Source organism: Sorex fumeus, unplaced genomic scaffold (genome assembly GCF_029834395.1).
Source record: "Sorex fumeus unplaced genomic scaffold, SorFum_2.1 ptg000034l, whole genome shotgun sequence".
Classification (NCBI taxonomy): Eukaryota; Metazoa; Chordata; class Mammalia; order Eulipotyphla; family Soricidae; genus Sorex; species Sorex fumeus.
In genome coordinates, this window is record NW_026606091.1 from 26,579,953 (window position 1) to 26,605,000 (window position 25,048).

At 39.5% G+C, this 25,048-nt stretch overlaps 1 protein-coding gene across 2 annotated transcripts in view; it reads left to right on the forward strand.

Moving 5' to 3' along the window:
* Positions 1–25,048, forward strand: part of ZCCHC7 (zinc finger CCHC-type containing 7) — a 206,421-nt gene that overhangs the window by 144,852 nt on the left and 36,521 nt on the right. For both annotated transcript variants that reach the window (XM_056117219.1, XM_056117218.1), the window contains exons 3-5: positions 11,380–11,423; positions 12,571–12,696; positions 13,742–13,912. In XM_056117219.1, the coding sequence (XP_055973194.1) occupies positions 11,380–11,423; positions 12,571–12,696; positions 13,742–13,912 (341 nt within the window). The remainder of the gene's footprint in view (positions 1–11,379; positions 11,424–12,570; positions 12,697–13,741; positions 13,913–25,048) is intronic.

The following is a 25,048-nucleotide window of genomic DNA, read 5'->3' on the forward strand; positions in this document are numbered from 1 at the left end:
GCTTTATATACAACACTGCATAAGCTCTTAAGTTCTTTATATTGGTTTGTTTTACATTGTGTGTGTGTGTGTGTGTGTGTGTGTGTGTGTGTGTGTGTTATGTATTTGGGGAAAGGAGCTTGATTTTTAGTTTGAGTACCACACCTGGTGGTGCTTGGGAGTCACTCAAAGATTGTTTTAAGCAGTGCTTGGCATACCTTGTGATTCCAGAGATAAACCTACTTGCAAAGTAATTTGCTGCTGTATGTTCTTTATTCTTAAAACAATCTGTATTTTCTTCTTCTGGGAAGATCTGTTACTGGGAATGGATTGATCTGTTACTGGGAATTTATTATGTGTATTTTCCTTGTCTATGGCTATTGCACACTAAAATTAATTTACTCAGAAGTTAAATTCTTGATTCCATCCTCTCTTATACATCAGAATATTTTGTTGGTTCTACCTTTAGAGTATATTCAGAATTTTTCACTTCTCAGCACTACATATTAATACCATCCTAGTCAGAGATGCAGTAATTTGTCTAAATTTTTGTCTACATGTCTAAATTTTTTGTTGTCTAAATGCCTAAATTTTTGCAGTGCCCACCAAATTGTTTTCCCTGATTCTGTTCTTGCCCCTCCACTTCTTATTCTTAACATAGTGGCCCTTTAAATTGTCAGTTAAATCACATTAGTGCTCAGCTCATAATTATTTTCAATTAATGGAATTTATTAGTTATCTATTTATTATCGCTCCAGGGCTGGAGCGATAGCACAGCGGGTAGGGCGTTCACCTTACAAGCGGCCAACATGGCCGACCCGAGTTCGATTCCTCGGCCCCTCTCGGAGAGCCCGGCAAGCTACCGAGAGTATTCGATATGCCAAACACAGTAACAACAAAGTCTCCAATGGAGACGTTACTGGGCCCGCTCTGAGCAAATGAAGCTATAGGGAAAGGTGAAATCTTGCTGTTCCTTATAATTTGGATATAAATAGAGGGCATCATGCTAAGGAAAATAAGTCAGAGAGAGCACAAATGCCAGATGATCTGACTCATTTGTGGAGCATAGAAAGATGAAACAAGGGATTAGACAGTACCAGACGAACCCTTGACCCTGGATTACAGTATTGATTAACAAACTGGGGTAAGGGAAATGTAGGTAGATCAGAAGTGACATAACACTTTGGTGGTATATAGTAACTGTGTACATCAGTACCATAAACTTTAATGCTGTCATAAGCATGTTTTCTAACAAGAGAGGTAGAGGGGAAGAGGGAGAAAAGAGAGGGAAGGAAGAAGAGTGAGTCAGAGAGACACAGAGAGACACAGAGAGAGGAAAACTAATAGAAAACTGATAAGGACATTACAGTTACTAGGTGAGCCAAAAGACAAATTCAGAAACAGGATCTTTAACACGTTAACAAACTTGATCTGAAGGCTGTGGTCTCCTAAACAGTATTCAGGAGACCTGGGGCCACTTCCTGTGACATTCAGCCTGACTGTTCTGTTCTGACAGTTGAGTATCCAGACCCACCTAGCTGGTGCATCTTAGGTCCAGTGGTGATGAAGCACATCAGGGTTGCACTGTACTACCACCAGAGCCACAGACAGCTGTTTGAGGGCTCTTGGAGTGCTGGGTATGGAACCAGGGCCTGATGTGTACAGGGCATGTGAGTACGTGCTCTTTGAGTCGTTTCCCTGACCTGACATACTTGATCTTTCAGAGGATCTTATAGATAAATTTCCTCAAGCTGTAGAATGGATAAGTGAAGCATTGTTAAGTATGGAAAAGGAAATTAGAGTTTTCTCATCCGGCTAGTCATTCAACAGAAAATTCTTTACTGAATAATACTTTTAACAAGAATCTAGACTAACTTCAGTAAATAAATGTACAGCTGCTTTCATACTTCTATCTTTATTCTGGAATCTACTTGATATGGCAGCCAGAGCAATGCTTCAAGTGGTAGAACACATGTCTTGGTGGCTGAGACTCTTGAGTTTGCTTCCCAACACTGTATGGCACTGTGGGTATTGCTAGGTATAGCCCTTGTGGCCAGGATGGCCCTTAGGCAACACAGAATCCGAACACTACACTCCTGGGCCCAGCACCAAACCCACACTGTGAGGCCAGGCATAGGCTCACAGTGAAAGGACACCCACCCTCCACCCCCAACACACACACACACACACACACACACACACACACACAGTACTAAGTATGTGGCCTTAATACCAAAAAGGGAGGAGTTACGGGACCCAGGGTATTGATGATGATAACTAGTTTGCCTAATATAATGCAGCACACATATGATGAATAGATTCTGCCCTAGGAGTGGTGATATGAACATGACCAAAACTTAACTTTTTCAAAAAAATGATGACTGGCGTGGAAGTAGTAGACTTTTCAGGTCAGGTAAATAAAGCAATTACGCCTATATAAAATACAGAAAAATTATAATTTCATAAGAAGGGAAGCATTTACTATTAAATATTCATAAATATTAACCTAAAAAGGGGTTAAGAAATTCAGATTTAAGTTAAGAGATTGGGGGTGTGAGTAGAGCACTTGCCTTCAATATGTAAAACTTTGGGTTCAATTTCTGGCGGAAAAAATATTACAAATATAAAAGAAATTCTGATAAAATGTTATAAGTGAATTAGTTTCTCTTTTACTTGATTAGGAATTTGTATATTCATATTTAAAATCTTAAAGAGCAGAACAAAAATTATAACTTTATAGGTAAATGCCCCCCCCCCACCCCCAGTACTAATAGTTGCGAGAATGGGGAGGAAAGAATTTCTCATGTTTTCTTTTTTTAACAATATAGAGTTTTTCTTTCATGGGTGGGGGAAGGTGGTTATTTTGAGAGGGCCACACCTTTTGACTTTGTTGATTTTTCTTTTTGTTCTTCTTACTTAATTTGATGAATCCTTACTTCGTAAATATTTATTTGGGTGTGGAGGGCTCCTCTTGGCAATTCTTAGCCAGCTGAGCCTGCAGTTGCATGGAAGGACCCAAAGATTCAGTGCTGCAAGAGCCTTGCAGTGTTAGGGATCGAACCGGGGTTGTTCGTGTGCAAGCACAGAGTGAACTCCAGTACTGTCTCTCCAGCCCTCCACATATGCATTTCTTTAGCAGGTGGTCCAGGGACTAAATACGTAGAACAGAGGTAATGAGGGATTGACAAAGAATTATGTGTACTGTGTAAATGAGTGTGTTTGTGTGTGTGTGTGTGTGTGTGTGTTTAGGGATACACAAAAGTCCTTATATAACTATTACTATAACTTTGCACGACCTCATTAATTCTCTGCTAAGCACCTGTATTTATTTCCTCTTTTTTCTTCCTCCTCTACCTCTAAAAAAAGAAAAGCTAAGTCCCCATTTATCTTTACATACATTTAAAAATATAAATTGTTCTGGTAAATTTAATGTGATTTAAAATAAGTTGAACAGTTTTATGACTAAGTTGCAAATTCTATTAAAATTTGTTTTAGTTGGTTATAGACTACAGAATTTTAATGAAAAAAATGGTTTTGTGACCAGTGATAAGTGGAAATACATAAAATTATGACAGAAACAAGGAGTACTTTGAGAAAAAAAGCATGTGAATAAAGTGGCTAAACCCTCAGGGGATTTGCATGTGGCCTTGTGTGTATTTCAAAAGTTTCCGTTGAAATAACAGATGCTGATGATGAAGTTGGGAATAGCGACTTCATTTGTGGCTGATTCAGTTGCTTATTAGGAGTGAGGAGATCCCAGAGGGAGGTTTTGTATAGTGTTTGGCTCAGGAAAGGAAATGACATAAATATTTGGCAACTTCATTTTGTGATCTTTAATCCATAAATACTGGTGAGGTACAAGCATGATTATCTGTAAATGTCCAATTATCTTATCTTCCATTTCATGTAGACCCTGTCTGCCAAGTGATTTCATTCAGTGAGTGATATTTTAAATTTTTCTCTTTTAGGAGCTGGAAAGATATACAAGAGTTAAGGTACCATCTTGCCTTACATGTAAGGCAACACTGGTTTGATTCCCAATTTACACTCTCCTGAGTACCACCAGGAATGACCCCTGAGCACAGAGCCAGGAGTGATCATTGAGCATTAATGGGTATGACCCAGAAACAAATTAATCCTCTTTTATTCTTAAAATTATTTACTATAGAAATTTCAAGATTTTTTCTTAGCAATAATTGTGTTATTGAACTTTCAATATATATAACAATTCATGAAATTATCCATCGTCTTATGTAACCCAGTTCAGAACAGTGTTTGTTCAACAAGTATGTGTATATGAATGTTTCCTTTTTTTCTAACAATTTTTAAAAGCTGTAAATCAAAATATTCAGGTGTTGTAACAATAATTGAATAGATAAAATTTCTTCGTAGAGAAGTTATAGTCAGAGAAATAAGTTAAAGATTAATATAGTTCTTATTATAAAGTTTTGAAGTAGTTTTATAAGGAATAAAAAAATAGGATAATTTTGAACTGTAAAGGACAATATACTTTTACCTGAAAGAAATCGAAAGAGAACATATTAAGTAATTCTATAAACATGAGTGTATTGTAACTCATCATGCTTGCATTGGTATTTGGAAAATGCTGAGATAAAAAATGATATAGTTAAAGTCTAGATGGGTATTAGAAAGTTGAAAGAATTATCTTTCCTCTTGAAATGATTATCAAAGACTTAACTAAAAGAGGGACTTGAAAACAAAGTCCCACTTCTAAGTGAATGAAGTTGTGATTGACTTATAGCAATATTTTGATTCACATTAAATATGTACTAAAGCCTGGGATACAGCTAAGTAGTAGAATGCATGCTTGGCATGTATGATGCTTAGACTTGACCCCTGGCACTCCCCTCCCATGTTGCCATGGAATATTGTATTTAGATGCCCAGTAATTTCCCATACACATTTGTACTTAATGCAGAATTTCTGGCTCACAGTTTTTATAAAAATTGGGGGTCCAGGACATAGTATAGTGGTTAGGATACTGTATGTGTCTAGCGTGTGCCTGACCTGGGTCTCATTCCCAGCACCACATAGTCAATGAGCATTGCCAAGTGCAGCTCTTGGAGCACCTGGACATTGTCAGGTGTAGCCATGTAAGTCCCCAACACTGCCTGGGTGGCCTGGGTCCCTGGCATCACAACACCCAAGGAACATCACACCTTCAGGCCCTTCTACTGAACCACAGAATCATAGCTGGAGCCCTCATATCTCCTGAGAAGTACTGGGGAGTCCCTCTCTCCCCAAAAGAAAATCTACAATGTCCTTTTAAGAGTGTTAAAAGTCATTTTCTTGTTCTGAAAGGTAACATTTGGAAGGCATCCGAGGATGGTGTTGGTTGCCCAAGTCACCTAACATGGAAAGATGAGAGAACTTTCAATCATACTACCAGACCTCTGGGGAGATAGGGGAGTGGGATCGGAAGTTGAGTTCTGGTCAGTGGCCAGTGATTGAACAGCCATAGCTTTCCCCCATGTCTTTCTGTGTGGCTATTGATTTGGGTCCTATAGTATTCTTTGTAATAAATTTGTGATCTAGTAAATAAAGTTTCCAGAACTCTGTGTTCCATTATAGCAGATTAAATATGAGGATGGTATTGCAGGAGTATCAGGTTTATAATAAATGAGTCTGAAGCACAGATAATTGTACTTGCCTGAAGTCTGAGGGTAGAGAATAATGGGAACCTTTGATCAGATGCACCAGTAATTGAGGCTTGAAACCATAGTCTCTTGTGGAGAACTGTCTTGGTAGACTGAGCCCTTAACCAGTGGATCCTGACACTCATAGTTGTCGAAAACAATAGAACTTCTTGAGGAGGTTGTTAGAAGTAGCTAGAGCATTGAGGTCAGGAAGATGGAGCTAGAGAAACAGGCAAAGGTCAACTCAAAGAAAGTATTGTGGCATATAACAGAATTTCACATCCATCTATCCTGTAGGTGTTCACAAAACCAAGGCAGGATATATTCACATTTCTATTTTAGAAACATCATTTTAGTAGCAGTGAAATGGAAAGTAGTCTGTGGTCTAGAGATAGTCAAAAGTTATTTTAATAATCTAGGTGGAAAATTTAAGTGTCTCTGGGCCAAAAGTAATGACATTAAGGCTCTGGTGCATAGAGAATTTACAAAATTTGATGAGAAGTTATATGAAAGGTAAAAGGAGTTTATTTTAATTTAGAAAATATACTATCGCATAAGTCATTGAAATAAAAGATGCAGGAAGTAGTACAAATGTTTTTAAACAGAAATACAAGGAACAGAGAGAAAATGAATTTTTAGTAATTGTGAGTTTGAGTTACCCGTAAGGTATCTAATCCTGTAAATCAAGATGTCCTGTAAGTCTAGAAAAAATCTGGCCTACAAACAGAAATTTCCTCCATGGGCATGTATGTTAGAGCCTGTGAGAAAGAATACAGGAAGGTAAATATGTGCAGTGGAGAAGAAACAACAAAGGAAGTTGAGAACTAGGAATGTGTATTTAATTAACATCAGCCAAGAGAATTGTAATGATTTACAAGGTATAAGTGAGAAAAGTACAAAATACTATTTCTATGCTCTGACTGGGCTGGAGCGATAGCACAGCGGTAGGGCGTTTGCCTTGCACGCAGCCAACATGGCCGACCCGAGTTCGATTCCTCCGCCCCTCTTGGAGAGCCCGGCAAGCTACCGAGAGTATCTCGCCTGCATGGCAGAGCCTGGCAAGCTCCCCGTGACGTATTCGATATGCCAAACACAGTAACAACAAAGTCTCACGATGGAGACGTTACTGGGCCTGCTCGAGCAAATTGATGAACAACGGGAGGACAGTGACAGTGTGATGCTCTAACTACAAAGAGCTGTGTTTCAGTGCATGTTCAAAATTCGTTTCATAGCAGTTGGCCTACATTAGGTGAAAAAAAGGGCAAAGAGGAAAGCATTGTTGAAGAACTGTAGCACTATAGCACTGTCCTCCCGTTGTTTATTGCTTTGTTTGAGCGGGCACCAGTAATGTCTCCATCATGAGACTTGTTGTTACTGTTTTTGGAATATCAAATATGCCACGAGGAGCTTGCCAGGCTCTGCTGTGCGGGCGGGATACTCTCAGTAGCTTGCCAGGCTCTCCAAGAGGGATGGAGGAATTGAATCCGGGTCGGCCCCATGCAAGGCAAACGCCCTTGAAGAACCCAGGGCTAAAAATGAGAAAAGTACAGAAATGTGAAAGCACATGTAGAAAACATGTAGAAGCAGCTTTTCTCTAAGGCACTGTAGTTGGTCTCTTAGATTCAGAAAGATTCTTCTTAGTCCCTGACATCTACCCTACAAATAACTACCTAGGTGTGCAGAGTTGAGTCCTTCTGTATTTTTGTATTGTTGGAAATGCAGTCAAACGAACTCTACCTTCTATCAAATTATCTCCAAAGGGTGCTGGATGGATAGGAGCTAAAACACATGCCTTGCATACAGCCAGTCCCCAACACCACATCACTGGATTGCTCACCCCGTTGACTGAGAATCACTCTGAGGGGTCTCCAGGCCTTCTGAGCACTGCCTGTGGAGACCCTCTCTCAAAACAATGGTTCCAAAAGGTAGAATGCTCAAGGCGGGTAGAGGAGGGCTGTGGAGGGGCAGGAGGATGGGGGCCAGAACTTTGGCTATTGTAATTATGCTTGGAAAAGTAAGCTATATTGAGAGACAGTAAAATTATTTCCAATCAAATGTCTAAAAAAAGAGACATGTCAAGAATATATAAAGTGAAATAAAGAGACAGCCCTAACCCCCAAAAATAAAACCAATTTACTAACAGGCAGACATTTATACAATTTGTGAAAGAAGATACATGAATAGCAAATACTCGAAATGGGTGTTGAAACAGCTGCACAGCATTAGAAGTTAAGAATAACTATTACACATCTATTTAAGACTAAGTTAAAAAGACTGACAATTCCAAGTATTAGTGAGGATACAAAGCTACTGGAACTCCCCTATATTGCTGATGAGAAAAAAATGTTGCCAATTTTATATAAAGGTAAATATATTCTTACCATATCCTATTCTCTTCCTAAGCATTTTCCCAGGGCAAAAGAAAGCTTATATTAATTAAAAATAAAGCTTTGATAATTGCCAAAAATTGGGAATTACTTAATTATTCATCAGGAGATGGAAAGCCAAACAAATTACTAGATTGTAGAGTTTGTGCCTTGTATGCATGAGACCCAGGGTTCAGTCTCTCATACTACCAAACAGATAAACAAAACCAAAAAAATCCCCACAAATGTTTTTGAGGTTTTTTTGTTTTGTTTTGTTTTTACTTTTTTTTTTTTTTGGCTTTTTTTGGTCATATCCAGCAATGCTAGGGGTTACTCCTGGCTCTGCACTCAGGAATTACTCCTGGCAGTGCCTGGGGGACCATATATAAGATGCTGGAGATTGAATCCAGGTCAGCCATATGCAAGGCAAATGCTGTACTATCACTCTGACTCCATTGTTAGTGTTCTGTCCAATAGAACATTGACAAACTATTACTACCCAACAAAAAGCATAGTCTTAAAAATATTCAGAGTAAAAGGAACCCAACACAGATTGGCATGAAATGTATGATTTTATTTTATGTGCAGTTCTCCAACAGACAAGTCATCAGTCTTTGTGACGAAGCAAATCAGTAGTTGTCTAGGATTAGGGTTTGGCTTTAAAATGTACACAAGGTAAACATATTGGAATGCTAGAAGTGTTTTTTGTACATTTGATGTTTTTAATATTAACATGGGTATGTATATTAATCAATGCATTATACTGGATTTGTGAGATTACATGTAAATTATACTGCAGTAATGGTCCTTTGATGCATACCATTCTCTGACTTTACTATACCCTTCTCCCTTAAATTCAAGACATTCCTTTTCCAATAAATTTACCACAGCATTTCATTTGGCCTTCCCGTGTGACACCTTTCATTTATCTCCTTGTAAGGTTCATCTTTGTTTATCCTATAACATTTTCTTGTAACCTGTCCATACCATGTTCTTTAAACTGAATTGATTTAATTTTTAAAATGAGTTGACATCTTCAAACTTGATAACAATTCTGAAGTCTGAGAAAAATCATAGTTCCTCAAAAGAGTAGTAGCAAGATGAGGTTATAAGTAGATAATGATTGATAGATAACACTCTAATATCACACTTTAGGGTGATCCCTTTTAATGTACTATGACCTTGGGTGGTAAACACATGGAAGATGATCCCAAAATGAAACCATGCATACCAGGGCCAAAAATTATATTTTTGCTTCATTTACCACTTGAGAATTTCCCATCATTGAAAATGATTTTGTGTACTTGTTGATAAATCTACAATGAAAGTTTACTGGAGTTGAGGCTGTAGCTTAGTGGTATAGGGCACATGCTTCACATGTATGAGGTCCTGCATTAAGTCCTCATAACAGAAAAATATGTTTATATGAAATATATGTATGATGTATCATGCAATATATTTAAAACATAAATATATAACGTAAATCTGTCAAACTTTTTTAAAAATAATATCTATTGGAGCTGGAGCAATAGCACAACAGGTAGGGTATTTGCCTTGCACATTGCCGACCCGGGTTCGATTCCCAGCATCTCATATGGTCCCCTGAGCACCACCAGGGGTAACTCCTGAGTGCAGAGCCAAGAGTAATATGCATCGCCAGGTGTGACCAAAAAGAAAAAAAAATCTATTAATAAATATATTGGGGGTTAGTGTGATAAGAGCTTCTATTTTGTTTTTTTATTGGTTTGGGATTTTTTTTAAACTTAATAGGGTCTACCTTAGTTGTGTTTGGGTGCCACCAGGGCCCCACACATTCTAGGCTTGTGCTTTTATCCCTTGAGCTATTTCCCCAAACCTGACTTTCTTTTTGTTTATTTTTTTGAAGGCCATACCAGTGGGTTCTCAGGGGCTACTGCTGATTTAGTGCTTCAGCGTCCCTTTCTGAAGGCTCTCTGTGCTCTGTGCTGATTCCCTGCACTATGATTCCCAATGTAGCACAGGGAATCAAACCTGGGCCTCATGCATGCTGAGTGTGCACATCTGCCCTGTGAGTTCTTCCCAGTACCTATATTTCAGTTTTAAAAGACAATACTGAGTCAGTTTTTTGAGTTAAGTAATTCTGAGTGGTCATTTATAGAAGCAGCCTTGAATGTTGCAGTAAAGTGTATTTCTAGGGATGAATCCTTTGAAAAAGCAGTGTTGATGGAGGTGATGAGGGAACAGAAGCGGCTGCTCTTTAATATATTCTCCACTCTTAGTAGATGGGCGCAGCCTCCACATGTGACAAAGGAAATAATCATCAGCATACCATCTCTGCTCTCCTATGGGTTGGTCTTTTTGTAAAGCAGCCACTTGGTTTTCTTCGAAAAAACTATTTAAATTTAAAAATAAATTGCTGAACACTTACTCCTGGTAGGCCTGGAAGAATGTAGATTACTTCATGTCTTTTCAAAATTCCTTTCAAAGATGAGTCAAGCTTGATTGTGTGTTTGAGAGAGAGAAGAGGAGTAGACAGGAAGAAGGAAGAAATCTTAACTTTGGGGGTAGGAAAAAAATCAGTTCTTTGTTGACACCTTAGCTTGTACATTAGTCATACATCTGTCCCTTCATCCTGGGCCTTGGTGGACCAAAGGAATAGGAGTCACTTGCTATTTCAATAAAACGGCAGAACAAACCGAAGCCAGCATTTAGTTTCTCTCTCCCCAGGTTGTTATGTCATATTTTTAGATGAATCAGTAGCTTCTAGATACTTGTTCCTTTTCTCTTTTATGTTACTGTTTCTGGTATTACAGAAGTATAACATTGAATTGTGAGACAGTATCTGTCCTCTTAAGACAATATTCAAGCTTTATTTTTAAGTGCAGTAATGAAATTCAGTGGGAAAATAGTGGACATGGTTATACTGATTTGGGAGAAATAAACCTCTTCTTGCTTGTTTACACAATTTAGGGGGAATGTCCTGGTGCCCACAGTCACTTTCCTGACTGGAGACCTCTGGGTGGGAGAGACAGGGAGCCTTTAATCAAGTCAAAGACATTCAGGTAAAATTTTGTTCTGCATATGCCATTGGAGTTTTGGTCCCTTCATTGATTTAAAAAATAAATTGAATACAGTTTGGTGTTTTTAGGAGCCTTTTCACACATCTCACAATATTTTTTAGGTAGAAAGGGTAAATAGCATTCTATTTCACAGATAAGGAAAAACTGAGGTTAAGTGTTCAGTGTCACACAAGTAATGATGGAGCTAAAATAGCAGTGTAATGTTTTTAGATCTCATATCTTTGGGGTGTAAATTCAGTACTCATTGATTGATTTTACTGTCACTTTATAAGAGCTTTTAAGGTGTTAAGATGGAATGACATTTTATTTGTTTTGTAGGAGATGATGGTGTAAACTGGTTCATCAGTGAAAAAGATATTGAGGTAAATTCAGATTGTTTTTGAAATCATGCATAGTAGACTAATAATTTCCTTTGATCTGTTATGTTTTTATTTTCACTACTCAACAAACTTGTAAAAATTATAGTCCATTATCTTTAAAGAACAAAACTAATTTTGATGGGATTGAATATTTCAGAAACTTCATTCAGCCTTGATTTTTGTCAGTTACTTGGTATAATGATTTGGACCCCTTTTCCTTGTTTCTTTTCTGCTATGGGGTGCCCTCTGAGCCCATATTGCCTGATGCTATTACAGATCAACACCGGAAATAGCTGCTTCTTCAGTGTGAGGAAATGGTTAGGCTATATTTAGGATGTGGCAGCTGTTTGTCTTTGTCAACTATTAGCCTTTATTGTGGCAGATGGCTAGAAAAGAGAATAATTTTACAACTTGGTAGAAGAAAAGTCTGAAGAGATCATTAGATTGTGTCTACTTGGAACCTGCTTGACCAATTCAGCAGGATAACAAATGAAAAGTGAAGGCTTTTTCAAAGATGGCATCTACCAAACAAGATAAAAAGCATTGTTTGGCATTTACATATTCTTCTTTATGTATTCCATATGTATTTTTCCTAATATTAGCATACATTTATAAATTGTTATACATTCAGATATAAAAGTCAGTACTATCTGACTCTGAATGCCTCTAGAATGTTAAATTGATGAATATTAGTGCCCCAGCTACACCCAAATCTGAGAGAAAGATATCAAATGGCATCTATGGAGATGTGCTTAAGAAGAGGGGATAAGAAGTAGAAGCAGACAAAAAAGTGTACTTATCTTTATGGATCAGCTTTTGAGGTTCTAACTCCTTTTATGATTCCCTTTTTCTGACTTCTGTATTACGCCAGTGGACTGAAGCCATCAGTCCACAAACCATTGCCAGTCCATTTGGTGTAGAATGGTTGTACCATCTTGGTAGTAACTGCCAGTATGAAGGGCAGATGCTGGTCTGCAGATATGAAAAGATTGAAGAATGATGGACTCAACTCTGACCGTTAATTCTCTTGCTTTATCAAAATGTGATGTTCCTTATTGATAGTTTTTAAAAGAATGTAAATTGTTTTTATTAAACACAGTGAAAAAAATCTTTTTTTAATTCTTGGTTTTTTTTTCCCCCGTTTCCTTAGGCCCAGATTAGTAATAATAGATCTTCTGGAAGAATGAATCAGCGATACTATTCAGCGAACAAAAATGTCACCTGTAGAAATTGTGACAAACGTGGCCATTTGTCAAAAAACTGCCCCCTTCCACAAGTATGTGATATGTGTGATTTTTCTTTCTGCACTATTAAAATCAGAATCACAGAGTTAGGACTTGCTAGCCTAAGAATGACCTTAGAGTAATATTAGAATTCTTCTGTAATGAATGTATTAAATTTCATGTAGGTCAAAGCCCAAAGTAGGGGAGAGAGTAAGAAATTTAGCATCAAAATCATGTGGAGTCAGTTTCAGCTTTTCATTGGTATTTATATGGTCTTAGGTAAATTTTTTCACTCACAGTACCTCGGTATACTTGTCAGTAAATGAGAAGATTGAGTTAGTTGGTTCCTGAGACCCCTAAAGTTATAAAATTAAAATTTTAGGCATTTTAAATGTTTATTGGTATAAATTATGTTAAGCAGATATGTCATCCTTGGTAACACAGAACTAAAGCTTTTAAATATTTACTGACAAATTGTAAGCCCTTAACATTCCTTCTACTATCTACTCTCCTCCACATAATTGTCCTTCAAATGTTTGGGGCAGTTCTTGGGTGTCATTGTCTTTGATTCTGAACCAAAGCAATCTCTTTTTTTTGTTTTTTATCTGTGACTTCACTTTCACATTCTCCTGACCATAATTTCCCCTCTTACGTAGAATAATGTCAATGTTCTACAAGACAAGGCATAAGAAATAGATACTAACCAAAAGTACAGTTACACTGAGCATTTCTGGCAACTGCAGAATGCAGGTAGCTTTGTTAAAGCTCTGATTTCATATGGTTAGTTGATCTTATAATTATGTTCAAGACCTTCATTAAGGTCTCAAATTGGAAATAACTTTACAGAGTAATACGATGAAAGGAAAATCTGCTATTATTTAAGAGTGAAGAGGGCCGGAGCAATAGTACAGTAGGTAGAGCACTTGCCTTGCATTTGGCCACCCCCAGCACCCCATAAGGTCCCCTGAGCACCACAAGGAGTGACCTCTGAGTTTGGGGCCAGGGATAAGACCTGAGCACAATTGTGTGTGACCCAAAAAACAAATGAAAAGATTGAAGTAAGTACTTTGCTGAAGAGCTTTTCTATTTGCCTCATAGAAAGTACGCGCCTGCTGCCTCTGTTCTGAGCGAGGACACCTCCAGTATGCCTGTCCAGCCCGTTTTTGCTTAGACTGTTCTTTGCCTATGTCTTCCACTCACCGATGTCTTGAAAGACATTCCTGGAGGAAGCGATGTGACCGATGTGACATGATAGGTCACTATGCTGATGTGAGTATCTGCATTTAACTCCTTTATCAGGCTTCTAAGGCAGTGCGCTGATTTGTAACCAGGAGCCTGCGTAAGAATGTTTCCTCATTACTACATAGAATGATAGTGCTGTCCATTTCATTGCTGATTCTGAGAACTGTTCTCATTCCTCAAGAAAGGGATTGCTAAATGGTTGGTTCATCAGAAGGAAACATCAATAGGAATTTTAAACCAGAGCTGGCCATTTTTGTTTAATGTGCTTGAAATGAAATAATTTCTTAAAATTAAATAGGTATACAGTAACTATTAAAAGTTATATATACAGGGGCTGGAGCAATAGCACAGCGGGTAGGGCGTTTGCCTTGCACACGGCCAACCCAAGTTCAATTCCCAGCATCCCATATGGTCCCCTGAGTACTGCCAGGGGTGATTCCTGAGTGCAGAGCCAGGAGTAACCCCTGTGCGTTGCCAGGTGTGACCCAAAAAGCAAAAAATAAATAAAAATTATATATACATGTATCGGGGGTATGGTGCCACCAGCGGGTCAATCTGTACCTGTGAAGCGAGTGCATCAGCAGCCTGATGGCGCCGTCAGACTTTCAGATGCCCCAAAATTGCTGTTGTGCCTTTGGCCAGACCCCAAAAACTTGGGGCAAAGTTTAGCAAGAAAGTAAATGGCCAACGCCTTCTCCAGATGGAATCCCGGTGACCATGAGCTTCTGGCATGTGGGTACCAGGACTGTTTTCCGAACTGCAGTGGGGCCGCCCCAGCTCCCAGGCAACCTCTGATTCTGGAAGTCACACCCACAACCCGCCCCCAGCGCCATCTTCCAGCACACAGCAGTGAAGAAAAAACCGGCTGGAGGACCCCACAGCTCCCAGAGAATTCTCTGGGCCCCATCACTGGATGGTCCCAGATGGGGAAGGTGCTGTCTCCCCACCTTCTCCACATGGAATCCCGGTGACCATGAGCTTCTGCAAGCATGACTCTGGAGTGCGGGTACCAGGACTATTTTCCAAACCGTGTGGCCGCGCGACATTTCCTGATATGCAAAGTCATCCGTTGAAAGTAAATGATCAAGCATTTTTCCCTGAAAATCCGGCTTGAGTGGTGGTGGGAAAATCTGAGCAAAAGATAATGCCCAACCGAAATACATCTGGCCTGTGTATTTAACTAAGGTGCCATGCCGCCCTGGGAGGGGAAGGGTATCTGTTCCTCCACCTGTCCCCATATGCGGCGGCGACATGGTGGCCTGCATCTTTTAGAGCCTAATGAACAGCCAGGTATGAGACTGCATTGACAAGGCACGTGGGGCTTCATGGAATGCGGGTGGAATCGGCCCTACTCCCTGCCTTGACAATGCTCCAAGTTGCCACCCTCAAATGCCTCCTCCAGCTTCTAACCAACCATGATCCCAGAGGCACACATACCAATCTTGGAACCCAGGGGCTTCTGGCAGTAATCCCTCTAGGTTTATTACTAAAATATCAGAAATCCAAATTCACGTGGCCACTGTTGTGGCCACACGACATCATATGCTCTTCATAATCAGCAATAGAAAACAAATTTTCTAATGATGTCTTTGTGGCAGGTCTGAATGTTAGGGAAAATTCCAAATAACAATGTTGGGTCTTTTGTCGTAATATTGAATGTGATCAATGTAGAGAGAGAGAGAGTAAAGAGGGAATCTGCCACACAGGTGGGGGTGGGTAGGGGGAAATACTGGGGTTCTTGGTGGTGGAAAATGTGCACTGGTGAAGGGATGGGTGTTTGATCATTGTATGACTGACCGAGACTTGAACTGAAAGGCTTTGTGACTGTTCTCACGGTGATTCAATAAATATAAATAAAGAAAAAAGAAAGTAAACGGCCAAAAGTTAGGTATGTGGGAGACACACCCACAAACCACCTCCGGCTCAGCTATATAATTGGAGGCATGGCCTCTCTGGTTCCTGATCGAACTGCTTACTGGCCATGATCCCAGAGTCCCAGAAACGAATCTCGGAACCCAACGGCTTTTGGCAGAAATGCGTCCTGTTCCTGCAGTAGGTTGCTGGTGCTGGGTCACTCCAGGTGGGAATAGGTTTCGTGCCTTGGCCTGTTCCCCCTGGCGGCCCGGTGCCTGTCATTCTCCAGAGGCCACTGGACAGTCAGATTTGGGCCCACAGTGACGAGATGCAGGGCCTCATGGGATGGGGGTGGAGCCAGCCCTTTCCTCCCCACCCCAACAAAACTCTGAGTCGCCGCCCACAAACGGCCTCTCTGGCTCCTGATCAAGCTGCTTAACGGCCATGATCCCAGAGACTTAGAAACAAATCTCAGAACCCAGTGACTTTTGGCAGAAATGCATCCGGAGTCGTAGTAGGTTACTGTCGCCAGGCCATCTCAGGGGAGAAAGGGTGCTGTCCCTCTGCCTGCTCCCCCTAAGGCAGCTTGGTGGCTGCCATCCTCCAGAGGCCACTGGAGAATCAGGTTTGGGCCTTCAGTGACGAGACATGTGGGGCCTCATGGGATGGGGGTGGAGCCGGCCCTTTCCTCCCCACCCCAATGAGACCCTAAGCCATTGCCCATGAACGGCCTCTCTGGCTCCTGATCAAGCTGCTTAACAGCCATGATCCCAGAGACTCAGGAACAAATCTCGGAACCCAGCAGGTTTTGGCAGAAATTCCTCCAGATTTAAGTGTTGGGCTGGAACGATAGCACAGCGGGTAGGGCGTTCGCCTTACACGCGGCCAACATGGCCGACCCGAGTTCGATTCCTCCGCCCCTCTCGGAGAGCCCAGCAAGCTACCGAGAGTATTCGATATGCCAGACACAGTAACAACAAAGTCTCCAATGGAGACGTTACTGGGCCCGCTCGAGCAAATCGACGATCAACGGGAGGGCCTTTACCTTTACCTTTACCTTTAAGTGTTAAAATTTTGGAATTTCAAAATCGCGTGGCCACTACTGTAGCCACATGACATCATATGTTATTCATAACCAGCAATAGAAAACAAATTGTCTACTGTTCCCTTTTCAGCAGATCTGAGTGTTGGGGTAAAATTCCAAGTAATAATGGTGAGTCTGGTGTCAAACTATTGAATGTAATCAAAATAAAGAGAGAGTAATGTAAAATAGAGAGAGTAATGTCATCTGCCCCACAGGTAGGGGGAGGGTGTGGGATGGGAGTATATGGGGTTTTTGATGGTGGAAAATGGGCACTGGTGAAGTTAGGAGTGTTTCATTGTATGACCGAGACTTAAACCCAAAATCTTTGTAACTGCTCTCACAGTGATTCAATATATAAAATTATAAAAAAATGAAAAAAATTATATATATGTGTGCACATGTAGATGAAAATATGTGTTCCTCGCAATTATCTGTAAGGGGTCATATGAAATTTGATTTGATACTGTTTATTGATGAATCTTAACTGGTGTATTAGTCATATGCAAGCACAAGCTACCAATGCAATAAATCAGCTTACCTCAAATCTTTAGCTTTAAAAAGATATGCATAATTTAGAAGAAATATGTTACGTATAGCACATTAAATTTTAGCATATTGTTATTGACACATCATTTTGTGTAATAATAAAAATTTCTCTGAAGTTTCAGTCATAATTTTAATATCCAGAAAGGTATAGAAATATCTATTTTAAAAAAACAATAAAATAGGTCCAGAGATATAGGGCAGGGTTATTGCAGCCTACCCTGGTTCGATACCCAGCAGCATCACATATGGTCCCTCAAACACCACCAGTAGTAACTTATGAGCACAGAGCCAGGATTAAGCCCTGAGCACCACTGGGTTAAGAACCCTCTCCAACCTCCTCCCCAAAAGTTAGAATATTTTTCTTAAATTTCTGTCTCCCAAACTCATAATACAAAACATGGACCCTTTTTAAAATTTTTGATTATATTAATGTTAGAGTGTGCTTCTAGTATTTTACTTAAAAAAAGGTCTGACTTGATGTTGAGGTGAATATGAATATGTTAGAATATGAGTATTTGGTAATAGGTGTTTCTTAAAATATTGATAGTCATTTAAAATAGTCTTTTTAAATAGAAATAGTAATTTTCTACAAAGTCCCTAGCTTGATCGCTTTGTTCCCATTTAATTTTTGTGAATGTTTCTGTATCAGCTTATAAAGATTCACATTTCTAATGGCCAATTTTTATACCAGTACATAGATATACCAGCTTAGCCAATATTTTCTTATTTAATACATTTCTATTTATGTTATTACCCATTTATATGCAAACAATGTTAATATACCACAGTAAATTTATTCATGCATATATAAAATCAGTGTACATGAAAGAGTCAATAAATCAAATTCTAAATGCAATTTAGTAGTTAAAGTATATCTACATTTAAGTCTAAATAAGTACTGTCAAATTGCTCTTCTGAAATGTTGTGCCAGTATATCCCCCTGCCAACAATGTTTTAAGAGTGCCCTCAGGGAGCCAGAGAGATAGTGCAGGAGGTAGGGCACTTGCCTTGTGTTCAACTATATTATCTTTGACCCTAGTTTGAATTCCTGGCACCAGTTAAGCCAGGAGTAGCTCCTGAGTACCATTGGGTATCACCCATTGTCCCCCTTCCCCAATAGAAGAGAGTACTGTGTATACCAACTATAATCAGCCTTGTAAAATACAGATCTATAAGGAGAAAACGACTTCTTTTACCATGTATTTCTTTTTGGTTTTGATTTTGGGGTCGCGCCCAGTGGTGCTTAGGACTTATTCATGATTCTGCGCTCAGGGATCACTCCTGTGGACCTCAGGGAACCATATAGGATGCCAGGGATTGAACCCAGGTCAGCTATGTTCAAGGATGCGCCCTGTGCACTATACTGTCTTTGACCCTATATTTCTTAAGCCACTAGTGATATTGAATATGATTCTCAAGGGTGTATAGAGGTAGAAGTTGTTATTTCATTCCAAAATTTAAACTTATTTTTCAATATTTGCAGTCTTTAAAAAAGTCCTAAATTGTCTTAGGTTTTTATACTGTTGTGCTTTTCATTAAGTTATCAATTATAATTTTCTAGCAAGATTTTCTAATTTGGAAACTGTGTTTAATGGCTTTTTTAAAATTTCTTTCAAGAGTACTTACAGATATGATCTTACTTGCCTAAGATAACAGAAGGGGTTCAGACATTGTCATGAGCAGTTTCTTTAAAATAAGAAACTGTAGTACAGAACAGTTAAGAATGATTTGTAAAAGGTTATATAGTCATCTGTGAATTAAATCTATAGCTCATTCTGCTTAACTTCTTAATTTTGGCCTCTAATGTATGTTAAACTCTTTATCTAAAATGGGCTTGAGGATTAATAACCCAGTGAATATAAATTTTTAAGATAGGGTTGGGCTCTTGTTCACTTCAGACAAGGCAGCGCCCTTTCCTCTAAATCGGCCGCTATCTACCATTGGGCTTTCTACAAATCACGTGGTAAATTGATCTGTTTTGAGCCTGGCTACCTCCAGCCTTGGAACCGGATTAAACCTGGGCTTCCCACTTTCTTACCAGGCCATCACCTCAGAAGTTCATCCCCCCAGAAGCTCTTTATGAGGATTCATACAGAATATGTCCCCCAGTTGCTAAAACTGTCCAGCCAGTTAACTTTGTGTATTTTAAGTGGTCATGAAAGCTTCCCACTAGAATAGTGTTTCCTTTTCAATCCTCTCAGTTGCTTTTCATTCTTTTTTGACTCAGCGTTTCTCTGAATTCAGAGAGACAGTCTGCTTCTAACTCAAATGCCAAGACTGCTACTTTATGAAGGTATCTTTGACTACTTTAAGACTCATATCTTTTCTCTCTACTGCCCTCCACCCGCCTTTGTCATTTTTCCCCTTTCCACTTATTGGACTGTTCATTCACAAGGGAATTTCTGTAGTCCTGGGTCATTTCAGATGTGCAATTTTCTTGTAATTATAAAGATGTAGGAGCTTTTCTTTGGGGGTTTAGAAGATGACTTAAAGGTCTGGGACACATCCTTTATGTGTTGGAGCCTCTACTCGATCCCCAGCATCACATGGTCCTCCTTTGCTGCTTCTTGGAAAAAGTCTCATTAACTCTTTGTGTGAAAAGTATTTGGTTGAGGGGCTGGAGTGATAGCTCAGCGGGTAGGGCATTTGCCTTGAATGCGGCCCGACCCGGGTTCAATTCCCAGCATCCCATATGGTCCCCCGAGCATGGCCAGGAGTAATTTCTGAGTGCATAAACCAGGAGTAACCCCTGTGCATCGCTGTGTGTCACCCAAAAAGCAAACAAAGAAATAAAATATTTTTTTAAAAGTATTTGGTTAAAATTTCCAATGTTTACCACATGAAGGATAAACACTGGCTCAAAGTCTACTAAAGTCAGCCTGCCTTAATGATACCTTTCAAAGAAAGAGAATCTGGTGTGTGGAAAGAATTCGAATTCTGTATTTCCCAGATTATCTCCTCTTGCTGAACGTCTTAAATTACTAAGGATTTGGATGGGGAGGACTCCCAAACAATACTTAAGAGGAGGCCCAGGAGCCACTCCCAGCAATACTCAAGGCAGCAGTGCTGGATTGTGAGTGCCTGTGCTGTGTCGGAGATTCAACTCAGGGTCTTGTGTGCTCCTGCCTTTGAGTAACCTCTCTGGTACTAAAATAGTGAAAACAGTGTAATGTGTGTACACCTTATTCCTGCAGTCCCATTTTGTGACTTCTGCCTCATTGTTGTAAGAGAATAGCTAAAATTAATTGTAATTGTACTTTAAGCTGCGTGCTAAGTGCATAGGGAGAGGACTGGTTGTATGATCAGCATACAACTGGCACTCAGTATAGGTGTAGGTGAGTCAGACATTTCTTTAATCCACCAAATCACAATATGAGATAGATACTTTGATTACTTCTTGTCTACAAACATGCAAATTGAGACATTATGGTTAAGTTTTGCCCAAAGCCTCCAAGTTAAAATTATGCTAAGCTTCATGAATGTTCATATAGAAAACTCACAGACTGATTTCCTAGGACTTGTCAGTTTAACTTTCAATCAGAGGCTCTCTTAAATTTCTGCACATTTAATCCACAGATATTATAAGTCTAATAAGCAATTTTGATAATGGACTTGTGACATTTAAAATATCAATATATTATAAAACAGATGAAAAATATTTCCCCCAAAAAATAAGGGGGTAGTTTTAATTTTTCATCTATTTAAAGAACTCTTAAGGGAACAGAGAGTACGAGGGTAAGGTACTTTCATTGAGTGAGGCTGACCCTGGTTTGATCCTGAGACCTGATAGGGTCTCCCAAGTCCTGCCCTGAGCATAGAGCCAACTGGCTTCTGTGCAGTTCAGTGTGACCCACCTCTGACAACAAAATAGAACCTGTTAGGATTAACAGCAGCCTTGTGTGCTACTTTCTGTCTAAACCCTTGCTGAATGGCTAATTTAACCATCCTGCACAAAAATTAAATGCCATCTATTTGTAGGTAACCCAGAACATGAGTCACTCCTGTAAGTCACATTTTTTAATGCCAGGGAGAATGTGACACATTTAACTTGATTTCTTTCTTAATGTATTTCATACTATGAAAGAAAGTTTAAAAAAATTATAAAACCACACTATATAGTGAAATATTTTTAGTGACCTGAAAATCTATGTTTAAAATGAAAACTCAGCATAAACTGTATGGACTTTCACATAGACATTAGTGCTCAGTAAATGTTTCTTTAATAAATTTATGGGCTGGAGCAATAGCACAGCAGTAGGACTTTCGAGCAGCCGGCCCGGCCAAGCCGGTTTTGATTCCTCCACCCCTCTCGGAGAGCCCTGCAAGCTACCAAGAGTATCTCGCCCGCACGGCAGAGCCTGGCAAGCTACCCGTGACATATTCAGTATGCCAAACACAGTAACAACAAGTCTCACTACGGAGACGTTACTGGACCCGCTCGAGCAAATCAATGAACAATGGCAGGACAGTGACAGTGAATAAATATATACATAAATTTGAAAACTAACATCTTTTAATTTGTGGCTTGACAGTGGTTTGGTTTAAATAGGAGTATCTGAAAGGAGCAAGACTGAAGATTGTCCATTATACAATATGATTTTTAATGATTATAACTTAGATAACATGGTTATAGTTGTTACTGTTGACTTTGCCATACAAAGTAGATGCATCTTCACCACCACCAAAGTGCCCAAGACCCACCACACTGTCATGTGTTACTGCTAGTCCACCTCTCGCTGCCCTCCCCTCTCTCAGTTTACAGAAAATATCTCCTGAAATATCTTTTCAAGCCAAGTTATCTCCTTTTCCAAAAAACAAACTTTATTAAAACTCTGGTTTACAAAGTTATTTACAATACAGTTTTCACTGCATGCAGTGTTTCAACATCAATCCTGCCACCAGAATGACCCTCCCTCCACCATTGTCACCATTTTTCCAACCACCCCCAAAGGATGCTCCCTTTGCCAGCACACAATAATTTATTTCATGTTGCTTATTACAACTAAATAGCTAATGGAACTATCAAGAAATACTTTAAAAGAAAATTTGTGAAAATTGTTATATCTCACCATGGGGCCATTAAGTCCTTGTCTGAGGATTTGCTAAGCTTTTTGTTGCTTGTTAAGCCTTCTCTGTTAGTGTTTTAATATTTTTGTGTTGACTTAGTTGACTTCTGTCACTTTCTCGTCAGTTTTGTATGCTTCTTGACTGTCAGTATTGTGGAATTTGGAGGTGTCATGTAGTCACAGTGGCACCTCCAAAGGTGCCATATGTGGTCACAGGCTCCAGAAACTTAAGGATCTGTAGAACTGGGCTCATAAGTTTAGATGGCAGCAGCTGTGGAATGTGGGTGTGGCTGCTGGGGCTTCAGGGAGGAGACTGCCCTACCCCACTCTGAGATCCTAGAGTTCTCAGCCTGAAAACTTGTATACCTGAAATTTTCATCAGTTTGGTATCTCTACAGAGTTTAAATTATTCGTGAAGTAGTGGTGTTGGGCTGTTTTTATGGAGGTAGCTGTGGGATGTGGGTGTGGCTGCAAGGGCTTTGAAAGGGCAGGGACTTGGCCCACCCCCCACCCCAGAGTTTTCAGTCAGGAAGCTGGTATATCTCATGATTTTTAGTGGATTGACTTGCATCTCCTCAAAGATTTAGTTGTGAATCTCCAAGTTATCTCCTTGTATATCTCCCTATATATCTCCTTATGTGTCTCCATATAGCCCACAAATGAATGCAGTCATTCTATACCTGTCCCTCTCCTTCTGACTCATTTCACTCATTATGATACTCTCCATGTCCGTCCATTTATAAGCAAATTTCATGACTCCATTCTTGCTAATGGCTGCATAATAGTCCATTGTGTAGTCATCTGTTCTTGAGCACTTGAGTTGTTTCCAGATTCTGGCTATTGTGAATAGTGCTGCAATGAACATAGAAGTGCAGATCATATTTCTGCTGTGTGTTTTCGGGCAGTCAGGGTATATTACCAGAAATGCTATTGCTGGGCCAAATGGGAGCTCAATTTCTGTTTTTTTGAGGAATGTCCATATTGTTATCCAAAGAGGCTGGACAAGCTGGCATTCCCACCAACACGGAATAAGAATCCCTTTCTCCTCACATCTACCCAGCACTGGTTACTCTTATTTTTTTTGATGTGTGCCAGTCTCTGTGGTGTGAGATGATATCTCATTGTTGTTTTGATTCGCATCTCCCTGATGATTAGTGATTAAAGGCATTAGTGATTAAAGGCATTTTTCATATGCCTTTTGACCATTTGCATTTCTTCTTTGAGGAAGTTTCTGTTCATTTCCTCTCCCCATTTTTTGATTGCGTTGGATTTTTTTTTTCTTGTAAAGTTATACGGACGCTGTCTCGTTTGCCAAGACGTCGAAGATCAGATGGGCTAGACATATAATACAATTTGGAGACGACCACTGGACTAGAGACATTACCGACTGGATTCAAAATCAGTTTAAAACATAGTATAGTGAACTTTAGAAAACAGTTTAGAATTAAATATGTAAAAACAACTTTATGATTATCAGAATCTGAGCATCCATTCCAAAGGAACATAAAGTCCACTGGCTGTTATAATTGAAAAATTTCATTGACAATGTTTTAATTGTTGTTTAGGAGATGTTTTTTACTAACGGGTGAGTTGAATGTGCGAAAGGAATTTTTACAAAAGGAATTGAGATGCTGGAGAGCAAAAAAAGAGTCCTCTTCACTGAGTACAAAGATTATGTAGTAAAAAGATTATGATTAGGAAAATCCTGTAATTATTCATCTGTCCCTCCAAGTTTCCTTTTCCTTTTTTTCTACTTTCCCAGCCATCAAGTGGTAGATCTATGGTTACTCAAAGAACGGCAGATGAATAATCTGAACAGAATAGCACAGGGGGGATTGGAGTCCTGCTTTGCAAACATGATCCACAAGTCAACTCTATAGTGTCCCACATGTGTGATCTGTGCTGCTGCCTGCAACATACCAGTGTTACCTTACACCCACTGTGCCACAGCCAGGCAGTGTGTGGCACCACAGCAAGGAATGCAGCCCCCCAGTGAGCCCTGCAGCTATGAAAAGATGTGCCAGCACCACAGCTGGAAGGCGCCACCCCTTTAGCGTAACTGTTAGCCTCAGCTAATAGTGTAAATCCCGGTGATCACATGTGTAAGCCCTGCAGGAGGCATGCAAGCCCTGCAGCCAGGTCTCCTCAGCATCCGTGAAGGGAAGGGGCAGAGGGAAGGGAACTGAAAATAAAAACCACAAAGAAGTCAATAAACAGCTGAACAAATAATTGATTTTTTTCTTTTAAGGGAAAAACTGGCAAGAAGGAAAGGAAGCCACAAGGCCCTTACCGTTTTTAAAGATTGTGAAAAAGAGGACTCAAGTTAGCTGGAGTACACTGGGGAAAAGTTTCATCACCTTGGAGGATGAAATAGAGAACTTGTGTTTTTTCATCAGTGATCAAGATATTTTAAATATTTTATTTCAAAATCTATAAAGTCAAATATATAGATCAAATAGTCTTTCCTATATACGTTGGAATACCTAAAACATGACTTCAGTACAGCTGAGTTTAATGTAAAAATTAGGTACATTGCACATAATCAGTAATCATTGGTGTTTTTGAACTTGTCTTTTTTCTACAACTATTTTTTAAAGTACCAACAAGTAGACG